Raw genomic sequence first — 14,270 nt, forward strand, 5'->3', positions numbered from 1 at the left:
CTGTTTATTCAAAAATAGTTTAATTTTTCACTTGTTCCATAAAGTGGTTTTGCTGAGTATCCCAAATTGGAACAAGTTTTTTTCTCAACACTTGAAGATATCTCTCTTTTGGCTTCCATTTTTGATGAGAAATCACTTGCATTAGTAGTCACAGTTTCACTACAATATTTTTTCAAGTGAATTTTATTTTATTTATCTCTCTTGATAAAAGTTGTACTTCCAGACTCTTCATCTGGAAAATTCACAGCCATCAGTTTTCATAATATCTTTCATTCATTCTTTTGAGTTTATCCTTCTGAGACTTTCATTATACAAGTGGTGGGTCTTCTCATCTCATACTCTATGTATCTTAACAAATCTTTTACACTGCCAATTGTGTTGTCTCCCTGGACTGCATTCTGAACAATTTCTTTAGATCTATTGTTCAATTCACCATTTTTTTTTCCTTTGGTTGAGTATAATCATTGTTTAATTTCAAGTATCGTGCTTTCATTTCCTCAAGTTCTATTAGGTTCTTTGTCAAACATGCTTAGTCATCTTTGGTAGTCTCTTGTTTATTTCTCTCTCTTTAATTTCATCTGTTAAACATTTCACATCTTATTCCATATCTGGAGCCATGTGGGTTTCTATCTATTGTTTTGCTTTGTTTTTTTTGTCTTGGTCATTTCACCATTCAGCCCCTTGTTTCTCTGTATGTTTGTTGATTGGGGTTAAGTGCTGTTATTTGATTAAACGTAATTTTTGAAAATCTTGAGAACCTAAATTGTAATTGCCTCCTGCATAAAGCTTTGAATTTGCTTCTGAAAGTAATGAAGGGTCATTTCTAACCTGGATAAGTTTAGTTTCCTTTTGTCTCACATTTGTCTTATCAGTTTTCTAACCCTGTTCTTGATCTTGGCATCCCAGGGCAAACCTGGCTTTCTCCTTTGTGTACCTATGCTCAACAATCAAGTCTCAGCTCTGTTCTTTTTCTCTAAAACCCAGTTTGCCCTAGGAATTTCCCTGACCTTCTCACAAGACAGCTATGCTTTAAATAGTTTGTTGTACTATTACAGGATGGATCTTTAAAAGAGTCCCTATCACCATATCATGTTAAGCAGTCCTAAAAGGGTGCTCTCTTGAAAGTCAGCCAACATGTAGATCTTTAATGCTTAAACATTTTTGTATAATGAGGCAGTTCTGTGCACTATTTATTTTCCTGGGTGTCTTATATGTGTTTTAGGATCCAAAAGTAAACAGTTTAACATTGGATAGACATATAAGATCAGTCCTGGACAAGCACTGAAAAAAAGTTTGTTAAACTGACAATCAAGAATGTCTTAAAAAATACAGTAAGTATGATATTTCACTACTTTCAGATATTTTTAAAAATCTACATGAGCTAATCACTGCATATTAGAAAGTATACTATTTAGGAGGAGGAAAGCTGGAGACATGTTATCTTTGTTTGAATCTTCACTGGGTACTAAATACCTGTGTGAGTTGTGTCTCAGTTTCCTCTTCTGTAAAATGGACAAAATAGTATCTATTTTATGAGGATATTATAAGAATTAAGTGAATTAATACAGGTAAATGACTTACAGAACTGCTGACACATAGTAAGCCCCGTATAAATGTTAACAATTATTATTTTAAATGCTATTATATTATTACTAATTTATATGTTTTTCATTATTACTATGATATCATTAATCAAGTGTCTTAAACATATAATTATATATTGGGAAATACATCAAGGAAAGCCACTTTCTAACATGCACCAATCATACATATGTCTATTATATTGGGGAAGGGCCGATTTTCATAGTTCCTATAAGAATATCAATGTTTTCCATTCCAAGATGTTGGAATACGGTTTTACATTGATTTAATAAAGTAGTACTGTTGTGAAAGCATTCACCCAATACTGCTGGATTAACTGGCAGGGAAGGTACAGAGGTGAATTAAATATGGAAGGCAAGATGTACTCTTGACCTCAAGTCTAGCTACATACCTCTAAAGATTTAATTTACATATATCTATAGAAGCATTGTTTAGGATACTTTTAAATCTAATATGCTTTGTGAAATTTTATTCTAAAAAAGAATTAGTTTAGTTTCCTGTGTTCACTTCCCCCAAAGTATTGCTTGCACTTAAAATTAAACATTCCTGATAAATTAACTTGAAACATTGCCCAATAATACAATCAATGGTTGTTTTATTTTCCCCAAAAAGTTTAAAATATAAAAAATTAAGTGTGCACATTGCCCTCGCCTAAAAAAAACAAAAACATAATAGTCTATATTTCAAATATGCCTACTTGAAGAGTACATTAGTTTACTTTATAACATAGCAATAAAATATAAAAATGAAAGTATTTCCATTGATACTGACTTTTTGATCATACATCATTTCTATCACTGGGTCTTAGACTACTTAAACAGCAACTATCCTACTCAACATTTTTTAACATATGATAATATCCTGTATATTTCTATAACTTAGAAATCTAGTGCATAGTATAAAAAATGTTGATAGCTTATAAATGTCTTTTTTAAAAAAAAAACCCACCATATTTTATTGATTTTTTACAGAGAGGAAGGGAGAAGGATAGAGAGTTAGAAACATCGATGAGAGAGAAACATCGATCAGCTGCCTCCTGCACACTTCCTACTGGGGATGTGCCCACAACCAAGGTACATGCCCTTGACTGGAATCGAACCTGGGACCCTTGAGTCCGCAGGCTGACGCTCCATCCACTGAGCAGAACCGGCCAGGGCTATAAATGTCTTCTTGTTCAGAGACATATTTCTTTAAACATTTATGGATAGTTAAGCTATATAAGCCAGGAATCTCTTTAGTACAGTTTTCACTAAACTCAAAAATCTTTTCTTCTTGCCTAAGTTTTCAATTTTGTCTCAAGTCTCTAAAATAACATTACAAAGCAAATTTAAATCCACACGCTTTCCAGATGGATGGATGTTAGGTAATATGAAGACACTGGCTAATTTTCTCAAAGTAAACAGCTACGTTAGAATCCAACACATTCCCACTAAATGCTTTGTTAGGAGTTGTCTTCACCTTGATAAGAGACAATGCTCAACCATACTAATGCTTTCTAAAAATTCCTGATGACAACATTTTTAGGAAAAAATAGAAGATACTTTTTATAAACCTTAAAAATGTATGCCTGTATTCTTATACATATTCCTATACTGGAACATAAAAAAATATATTTTTAAATAATTAATACCAGTCAAAAAAATCTTTAAAAAAATAAAAAATATGAGATCTACTCATCTGTTTTCCATTAAAAGTATTTTCTTTTGTAACTAAATATAAAATTTCTCTCCACGTGCAAAAATTGGATTATAAACAATGGAAAATAAGTTTATTCTTAGAAACCCCTATTTGCAATAATAAGAAGGTAGAGACTTAAGAAATCTAGATGACATACAAATTAATCAAATTAATCTCTCTGGTATTGCCAAATTCAATAAAAAATGCTATCAGTGAGAATTGAAGAACACGATATACTATACACTAGCACAAACAATTCATCATCTTAACATTCAATACAAGGAGCTATAAGTTAAACATTTGATGACTTATGAAAATGGAATACAACCCTTTAAGAATGTCCCAAAGGATGTGCAGATGCTGATGGTTAAACTGTTTCAGCTTCAAATTGCTCTTTATTGTAAAGTCAGTTTCAGATGAACCAACAAATTACTTATTAGCCTATTAGGGACTTAACATTACCAACCTTTCATCACTATACTATGTTTGTTTGCAATTCCTTCAAACACTTTGTAAAATTCTCAAATAAATGAGATATTTCAACCTAGTCAATAACTTCTTTAATAAAGTATGAAATTTCACAACTAAAGTTTTTCCAAAGTGTAACTTCATTTTCTATTAAATGCATTCTTTTCCATTGTGTTCTAAAGTGATATACTATAAAAATATTATCTTTACCTCTCAAATGTGAGGCACCGGTAGGCACAAGATGGCAGCCATAAAGAACAGTGCTTTAATGTAGGCTTGGTGATAGGGCAGCACTTTTTTAGCTACTGCTAATCACCTGTTTAAAGAAAATATTCCACCAAAGCCCTAAAATATTCCATGAGAACCTGGTAATGTTTAAAACATGACAAGCCTTAAAACAACAGTGTTTCCTTTCTCTCTCTCTCTCTCTCTCTCTCTCTCTCTCTCTCTCTCTCTATCATTCGCAATGTGGAAATGAAGGCCAGTATATCTCATATGCAAAGAATATGCCGTTTTATTCATTCTTGCTTGTGGCAACTAAGTTTAGTATTATTTTCTCAATAACGTGGATTAATCTACTTATGATTATGCATTAGTTATTCAGTTGAATTCTCTTTGGTATCAATCATTGCCCTCATTATTGTATTAGAATAATCCAGTTTTACCTTTTCCTATATCATTTCAGGGAACAAACAAAATACTTAAAATGTAAAAGGAAAATACAAATTATCAGTCATTTAGTAATATAGAACCCGTCAGTCAAATGCATCTATTATCCCATTAAGCAATGTATAGCAAATATATATCTTATCACTAAAGAGAAAAATTAAGCCAATTAGTCTAGGTGTGTTTTTATTGTGACAAGTCTAAAGAATAAAGATTAGAAGAACCTAGCAATTAATTTTCAAGGCTGCATATATTCACCACCAGGCATTGATCAATTCCTTAAATAAACAGATACCAAAGATCAGAAGAAAAAAGATCCTATATTTAGAATATGTATTTTATTCTAGTTTGGAGCTTTGTGCCTCCAAGTATGATCTCAGAATAACAATGAAGACAACTTCGAAGACATCAGCTCACTAGAATAAGCAAGGATAGAAAATATGTTCTATAATCCTATCTAATAATGACAGAATATGCTAATTGACCCTCACGCCATGGCAAAGATGGCGGCGCCCACAGCCAATAAGAAGGGAATATGCTAATTGACAGCAACGCCCTCAAAGATGGCGGCGCCCACAGCCACAAGATGGCAGTGCCCAGTCTCCTCAGCTCTGCCAGGGAGGCAGGCACATGGCAAGGACAGGCCGGCATCCAGGCAGGCCCGGCTGCTCCACACACCTACCTCTGGAGTACCCAGGTCCCCTCAGCCCCCCAGCTGCCCAGAGTCAGCCCAAGGCACAGGCAAGCCTTGGATGGCAGCTGCCCAGCTGCCCAGGGCCGCCCGAGGCTCAGGTAACCAGGGCTGGCCGAGGTTTGCGTTGCCGGCAGTGGCAGCAGCAGAGGTGTGATGGGGTATTGCCTTCCCCTGATTGTTGGGTCGCCTTCCGTCCCTGAGGGCTCCTGGACTGTGAGAGGGGGCAGGCCGGGCTGAGGGATCCCCTTCCAGTGCAAGAATTTTCATGCATCAGGCCTCTAGTCCTACATAATAAAAGACTAATATGCAAATCGACCGAACAGCGGAACCGGTCGCTATGACGTGCACTAACCAACAGGTGGCAGATGCTCAATGCAGGAGCTGCCCTCTGGTGGTCCGTGCACTCCCACAGCGGGAGTGACGCTCCGCCAGAAGCCCTGAGCTGGGCTCACGGCTGGCAAGTGCAGCGGCGGTGGTGGGAGCCTGTCCCCCCTCCACGGTGGCACTAAGGATGTCCGACTGCCAGCTTAGACATCCCCCAAGGGCTCCCAGACTGTGAGAGGGTGCAGGCTGGGCTGAGGGACCCCCACAAGTGCACAAATTTCATGCATTGGACCTCTAGTAATTACATAAGCTGACTCAACATCCAACCACAGGACTTTTACATAATTTTCTTTTCTCTGATACCATACGAGTCAATCTACAAGAACTAAGGAATACACAGAAAATGCTAGTGCTTTGGAGTTCCTGTTATTCGCCTAGTTGGTCTAAATAGTAGTCCTTGAAAATTACATTTAGAATTGACAAGCATCAAATTTCTACATTAAAATGATTTGGAAAAATGAGTTTTGTTCTGGCTGTCCTCTTTATAAAAAAACAACAACAAAAAACCCCTAAAAATATCTTCTCAGTGAATAAATTCATTTTTGTTTAGCAAATCACCGCTTTAGTTTGAATATTCAGAAGAAGAATAAATTGTATTTGATCAACACACAAGATTAAATGAGTTATAATTGATTTTACATTTGTTCACTAGACAGTGTTATTTCAATTGTATGAACCAAAAATCAACTTAAAGTTTGCAAATAGCATGAACAACAAATCTAAGTAGATAAAACATAACTCTAACGATTTCAGAGAAGTAACCTAAAGACAGAACTACTGATTACAAATAGGTAGCTATTTATTTAACTCAAAGTATTCTATAGGGAAGCATAAAATTAAAAAAAGTATAACATACTTTAAATATTTCCTTGTTATAATGAACTAGAGGCCAGATGCACAAAATTCATGCAAGAGTAGGCCTTCCTTCCGCCCGCTGCCGGGACCAGGGCTTCCCTCGCAGCCCCAGCTTTGTCTGGAAGGTCATCCAGAAGGATGTCTGGTCTAATTAGCATATTATGCTTTTATTATTATAGACTAGAGGCCCAGTGCATGAAAATTCATTCACTGGAGTAGGGGGGGGCGCTCAGCCTGGCCTGCCCCCTCTCACAGTCCGGGAGCCCTCAGGGGTGGGAGGCGACCCAGCGATCAGGGGAAGGCAACTCCCCATCATACATCTGCTGCTACCACTGCCGGCAGCGCAAGCCTCGGCCAGCCCTGGTTACCTGAGCCTTGGGGCGGCCTGGGTGGCTGGGAAGCCGCCATCTGAGGCTTGTCTGTACCTCAAGCAGGCCCTGGGCGGATGGGGGGATGAGGGGACTGGGGGACTCCGGAGGCAGGGCTTGCCACGAACCTGCCTCCCTGGTGGGGCTGAGGGGACTGGGCACCGCCATCTGTGGCTGCGGGCACCGACATCTTTGAGGACGTGGCAGTCAATTAGCATATTCCCTCCTTATTGGCTGTGGATGCCGCCATCTTTGAGGGAAGGGCAATCAATTAGCATATTCCTTCCTTATTGGCTGTGGGCGCCACCATCTTTGCCATAGTGTGAGGGTCAATTAGCATATTCCCTATAGATAGGATTGGGAAAGTTGAAAATCACTATACTTCTATTTTGTGTAGGGAGCTAATTTTGAGAGTATCCTATATAATAAAAGCCTAGTAGGCTAAGTGTCCGGTCGACTGGTCGGCTGTTAGACCAATCAAAGCATAATATGCTAATGACATGCTAAGGCCACTTAACCACTCGCTATGATGTGCACTGACCACCAGGGGGCAAACGCTCCAACCGGTAGGTTAGCTTGCTGGTGGGGTCCGGCTGAGTTGGGCTGGACATGCCCTGGAGCCCTCCTGCAGTCCTTCCCCGGCTGGCCAACCTCCCTGGCCCCGATTGTGCACCAGTGGGGTCCCTCGGCCTGGTCTGTACCCTTTTGCAATCCGGAACCCCTCAGGGGATGTCAGAGAGACATTCAGCCCAATCCCGCAGGCCAGGCTGAGGGGACCCCACTGGTGCACGAATTCGTACACTGGGCCTCTAGTATGTACATCAGTGATTCCCAAAGTGGGCGCTACCGCCCCCTGGTGGGCGTTGCAGCGATCCAGGGGGGCGGTGATGGCCACAGGTGCATTTGTTTTAACTTTTTTTGTATTACCTTTCTATTCTGAGTTCAATAAATAGTTTCATAATTTCAAACTTCAATGTTTCTAATTTACACCTTTCTTTACTATATTTTACGAAAAAGGTAGAAACATTAATACATATATCTTTCTGTTTAATTGCTATTAAAATTTAAAAAAAAATAATTTCCAGGGGGCGCTGAGTAATATTTTTTCTGGAAAGGGGGCGGTAGGCCAAATAAGTTTGGGAACCACTGATGTACATAATATCATTTGATCTTCAAAATGTAACATCCCTAAGAAACACATGCTGTTTTTAAGAGGAAACTGAGGCAGAGCAAGATAAAGTAACTTGTCCCCAGTCATATCACCCAGGGTGTTCTGATGCCAGAGCCTGTTCCCTCAGCCACCGCTGTCTATCCAATAATGAGGTAGAGAGCAACACATCACTACCAAAAACAAAGAGGATGAGGCTTCTAGTTGGAATTCATAAGTCACTTAAGATGGGAAGAAATCAGAATTCTTTTTTATCATTACACATAGTTCAGATGGAGGCATATATGTGGGAATCACAGGGAGGGACAGATTGGACTTCTTGAACTAGAAAGTAACTGCAGAGTTTTTAGCACTTTTATATATCTAAACCTAGGGGGCAAAAAAGAAAAAAAAGACAATATAAGGCTCCCACTTTTTATGTACAACAGTAATCCCTCTTAAGCAGGGATTGCTTTCTGTTGCCATTGAAAATCTAAACCTAAAGTGGGGTACCAGATATACAGGGTCTTAGAAACTGTAAAGATGTCTCATAATCCTTCTTAGTATTTTTAAAACAGAAAAGTTTCATGTGCTCAGGGGGAAAAAAGCTACATGAACTAGAAAGTCTGACTTCTTTCGTGTAATCACATCAATTCTATTTGGGGATGTATGCAATTAAAAACTCTGAGGGTCTACATAGCAGTTACATGTCTAATTAAAACAGAAAAATGGTATATTTTTAATGTATATAATTTGGTAGAGAAACTGTTTTCAAACATGTTATCTAAAGGGGACAGATAACAAAGGAGTCCTAAGAGGTGAAAGCATGCCTAAGTATTTCTCTAAAATGAGATCGTTAAGCAAAATAAATAAGGTGCCAGATGACATTTACTTAAGGAGTTAAGAGTGCTGTTGCACTGTGTTAACAACTCTGGTTATAGCAAAAGAACTTTCAATGACAAAAAGGAAGCATCATCAGGACGAGAAACAAGAGTGTTAAAGAAGAAACCATGCAATTCAGGCCTATGTGTAGGAGCAGTTTAAGCAAAATTCTCTAACATGAATATGAATGGGAAAGAGGGGCCTGGACATGCATTATGCTTCAAGGCCACAGTGATCAATGAAAGACACAAAATTAGGTTTATACTCAAAGGACAAACATCCACATGCTGTAGCTGTTGGATACAATAAAGAGAAGGGGTACCTAGCAAGATCCAACAAAAATTTCTGAGTGAGTTCAATTCACCCTGTAGAAGAATGATATCCCTATTAATAACAGGCACACTGGTAATGGCATGTAATAATGAGTCTAAACCCAGTCACAAGTTGAAAATGATTATTATTGTTATGCAACATTGTACAACTAATGGCATGAACTTTATTTGGAGAAGCTGGATGCCTGGTAGGTCACACGTTTACTCAGTCTATACAGTGAGGTGAAGTATTTCAACCTATTACCTCCAATTGAACTTTATGCTTCACATGAGTCCTAAAGGAAAAAGAATCTATTACAGAATGATGCCGACTCTTTAGCCCTCACCTTAACCCTCACTTCCGCCATTAATTGGCCTCTAATTTTAAAAGAGAGCATTTTAGGCTTTGAAATAAAAGCAGACTGGCAAGCATTCTTCTATTATGAATCCATCAATGTATACAGAAAGTTATTTTTAAAAAAAGAGTGAGGAAATAAAGTATGCCTTGTGCTGATTCCCTCTAGTAAGTTATTAAAAAACACTTTAAAAATCACATTTTGACTTTACTTACAAATGCTCTGAGCAGCAATGTATTATGAATGTTTAAAGGAAAAAATGCCCAAGCTTTGCAGCCAGGCAGGCCTCCCCTAGCCTCCACCAATTCTGCAGGGCCTATGCAAACACACAGGTTCTCTGCCCTGCAATTAAGTTAACCTCAAGGGTAAATTCTGTACTTCTCATGAACTGCGTGAAGACCAAGTGAGAGACATGTAAAGCACTAGCACCAGCTCTAACAAGAAGCAAACAAACACTCAATCGCTAGCCACTGGTTTTGGTTTTGTCCTATTGAAGATGGTAGTAAAAAAGTGAAGTAAAATTACAATGTAAACTTATTTCCTATTGTTGAAAGTTGATCAATAGCTCTAAATAAAAATCATTCCCTATGATCATACTGCATAGAGTAGATTGTTAAGCAATGATGATGGCAAATAAATTCCCAGTTGAGAAACCCCAAAAAGAAAATATACTTTTTGCCCATTATATTAATGTGGCTTTCCAGAAAGACCTTCAACACATTAAAGTTCCAGATCTAATATTTTCACAGTGGCTCAATAAAGTTAACTTGGTTTACAAAGTTGAATAGTATAAAATTAAGTAGTAACATAAGACATCAGAGATTTTGAAAATTTATTTATTTGTGAAAATTTTCTGTTAATATGGACACTGCGGTATTTTTAAAGACACAGTGTCTAAAATTCCAGCAGTATAACTGTATAAACCAAAAAGAAAGGAAGAATAAAATGGGTGAAAAATTGTACTTCCCTTCCAGTCTTCCTTATGCTTATTTTCATTCTAGAGAAAAATTTATTCTCTAAATTATTCATTTAGATAAAAAATGTTTTAAAAAATATTTAGCTCTAATTTTTTAAATTTAGTACAGTGTGTATAGGAGTGTGTATTGTCTGATAGCAGCTACTTCTAGGACCCTCTGAATTCTGAAATAGGAAAGTATAGTTGTCACTCAATTACCCTCTTTTTCTGAACCCTTGTTCATTCATACATTTACTTTCTCCCTCTGCCCACCACTTAATGACAGAAATGCCAAGTTACCCACAGAACACCAAAACCCTGTAATCCTACCAGTTTTCAGGATGACTGGAATTATACCTTGATTCAAATCCCAATTCCCACTACTTACAATAAGGACTTGGTCTCCCTCCAAATGCAAATGTTCTTATTTGTAAAACAAAACACAAGCTATAGAACATAGGAGACAGTATGACATAGCATTTAAGAACAGGGGATGTGGAGGAAGACTGCATGAGTTTAAATTCTAGTTCTGGCATTTTATACCTATGTCACACTGAGCTAGCTATGTTCAGTTTCTGTGCCTCAGTTTCTTCATTTGCCACAAAGAGATGGTAACAGTGAAGAGATGGATAATTATTATGAAGATTGGCTGAGATATGGGAAAATGTCTGGCTCATAAAAATCCTATAGAGTAAAAGCTTAAATGCTAAGTGTCCGGGTGACCGGTTCCTGAGATAATATATGTAAGTAAGACATATGGGAAAATGTCTGGCTCATAAAAATCCTATATAGTAAAAGCTTAAATGCTAAGTGTCCGGGTGACCGGTTGGCCCTTCAACCAATCAAAGTGTAATATGCTAATGATATGCTAAGGCTGCTCAACCGCTCATGATAATGCTATGATGTGTACTGACTACCAGGGGGCAGACGCTCCAACTGATAGAGATAGGCGGACACAACCTGGAGCCCTCCCGCAGTCCCTCCCCAGCTGGCAAACCTCCTGCGTCCCTCCCCAGCACCGATGGGTGGGTCCCTCAGCCTAGCGATAATGCTATCATGTGTACTGACCACCAGGGGGCAGACGCTCCAACTGATAGAGATAGGCGGACACAACCTGGAGCCCTCCCGCAGTCCCTCCCCAGCTGGCAAACCTCCTGCGTCCCTCCCCAGCACCGATGGGTGGGTCCCTCAGCCTAGCTTGCGCCCTCTCACAATCTGGGACCCCTCGGGGGATGTCGGAGAGCTACTTTCGGCCGATCCCGCAGGCCAGGTCAAGGGACCCAACTGGTGCATGAATTTGTGCACCAGGCCTCTAATATATATATAATGGATATTATTTCATATATGCATTTCATAATTTTATACATAATTGTGTCAGGGATCTCCAAGATAAGCCTTGAGTTTGATCAGTTTTTGGAAGGATTCACAGAATTCAGAAACGTTGTTCTATCCACTGTTACAGTTTACACCAAAAGGATACAGATTAAAATCACACTGTCCTCTCCCTATGGAGTTTGATATTTATAGGAATGATGTGTGACAACACATGAAGCACATTGCCAACCAGGGCTGCTCACCCTAGCTTTGTGTCCAGTGTTTATTGGGGAGGACAGTCCCGTAGGCATGCACCTCCTGCATAAGTGACCTTAGCTACTCAGGCTCCAGTGCCCCATAGAAGACCATCTGATACATTGTGGCCCAGTGCCTCAGGTGAACAAAAATAGGTATTCACGCCCTCGCTGGTTTGGCTCAGTGGAAAGGGCTTTGGTTTGTAGTTGAAGGGTCCCAGGTTCAATTCTGGTCAACGGCATGTACCTTGGTTTCAGACTCGATCCCCAGCCCTGAATGGGGTAAGTGTGAAGGCAACCAATCGATGTTTCTCTCTCACATTGATGTTTCACTCTATCTCTCTCCCTTTCACTCTCTCTGAAAATTAATGGAAAAATATCCTCAGGTGAGGATTAAAAACAAACAAAAAAACGAAAAACAAACAAACAAAAACATATGGTATTCACCATAAATCACATTTTTAGCATCAACTATCTAGCTTGGTCCTAGGTACAAAGACCCCTTGCCAGGTAGGATATCCCAAGGGCTTCAAGGTGACCTCCCAGGAGTCAGGCAAGGACTAGAGCAGTGGTTCTCAACCTTCCTAATGCTGCGACCCTTTAATACAGTTCCTCATGTTGTGGTGACCCCCAACCATATTATTATTTTCATTGCTACTTCATAACTGTAATTTTGCTACTGTTATGAATTATAAATATCTGATATGCAGGATGTATTTAGGCTACCCTTGTGAAAGGGTCGTTTGACCCCCAAAGGGGTCGCGACCCACAGGTTGAGAACCGCTGGACTAGAGCTTTCTTTGGAATGCTCAGGGTTTGAGTACCTCAAGCTTGCTGAGTTAATCCTTTACTCAATAACAATTTATTGATCAACTACCATGTGCCAAAAGCTATGATAAACATTTAACATATATTATCCTGTTTAATATTTAAACACCCTTTTGAGAAAGAAATTGACATTCCCTTTTATAAATATGAAAACTGAGTCTCAGGAAAGTTAGTGTTCATAGTCACGTAACTAGTCTGCAACCCAAACCTAGCTCTTTCAGACTGCAAAGCCTTTGCTAATTCCACTAAGCCAATTTGCCTCATAAAACATTGTAAAAATTAGTATAATACAGCACACATATAGGCACATAATATGTTTAATAATCAAATTCCCTTCTGGTATGAAAAAATAATTTAATCACTTTGAATTTGTGGAGGAAGTAAATAAGAGCTAGAAGCAAAATGTGTATTTAACGCAGACAGACTAGTTTTCCTTTAAAATATTTTTATTAAAAGGCTATCTAATCATAACCCAGTGATTATAACCAAATCCAATAAATTCAGTAATAAAGTTTTCCTGAGATTTAAAAAAAAGACCTAATTCTTTAAATCCAGTTTTTTTTATTTATACTTCAAGAACTTTTTAATCCCCACCAACATTTGCTGAAATACAGAAATGACTTACCTATCTATTAAGAATAACATATTTTTTCTTTGCAGAAATGTATCCCCAGTTCCCTAGGGAGGCAACAATGCCTTCTCATTTTAATATGTGTGGTTCTTTTCCCCCATCTAATCAGCTAATACTTTTCAAAAGATCTTTTTAATGCCTAAATGAAAGGATTGCACATCAAAGACCTGACCTCCCTATTAAAGTATCTAAAGAAAACCCTAGAATATAAAATCCATTCAAAAGCAAACTGCAGGTAGCTTATTGTACAATGCATTAAGAAAAGAAAAGGAGGAAAAAGCTTCATAAGAGCTGCAAGGAATTGGGTAAAATTATACCACAAAAATACAAATTGATCATAAGTATAAAGAAACAAATTCATAGCCAAAAACTTACTACAAAAGTGCCCTGTAATCAGCCAGGAGGGGAGTCTCTATGAAAAACTTCAGAATTTGTCACAGTTTTAATCAAAATTTCTGATTACAGTTTAATGTTGGGAAGGCCAAAAAGGGAACAAACCACACATTTTTTCAATAGATTTAAAATATGAAATTTTAAAGCTAACTTTCAACATCAGAAAAGGTAGATTTTACTAGACAACAGGAGTGGAATGAAGTAAACGTATTAATAGATGAGGTAGTATAGATACAAATACTTTTTAGAAAACAAATTAAAATTTTTATCATACCATGAATGTGGCTCTGAAGTTATTTAAGTCAGTCAAAAAGTCTTCCACAGACACCTTCTTCACATCAACAGCATAGTATTCCATTATGCTCTGGTATAGCTTTTCCATGTTTTCATGTAACGTTGAAAGATTCTCATACTGTTCCTTTGTACTGATAACAAAGCTGTATATTATAGTTAAAGAATTCTGAAATTTCAAAGTAATGTTTTAT

General features: G+C 38.1%; 1 protein-coding gene across 1 annotated transcript in view; it reads right to left on the reverse strand.

The window, feature by feature from the left end:
• DIAPH3 (diaphanous-related formin 3) overlaps nucleotides 1-14,270 on the reverse strand; it is a 505,494-nt gene that overhangs the window by 165,438 nt on the left and 325,786 nt on the right. The window contains exon 23 of the mRNA XM_005872674.2: nucleotides 14,060-14,224. Coding sequence (XP_005872736.1) covers nucleotides 14,060-14,224 — 165 coding nt within the window. The remainder of the gene's footprint in view (nucleotides 1-14,059; nucleotides 14,225-14,270) is intronic.

Source organism: Myotis brandtii, unplaced genomic scaffold, assembly GCF_000412655.1.
Source record: "Myotis brandtii unplaced genomic scaffold, ASM41265v1 scaffold388, whole genome shotgun sequence".
In the NCBI taxonomy this organism is placed as follows: domain Eukaryota; kingdom Metazoa; phylum Chordata; class Mammalia; order Chiroptera; family Vespertilionidae; genus Myotis; species Myotis brandtii.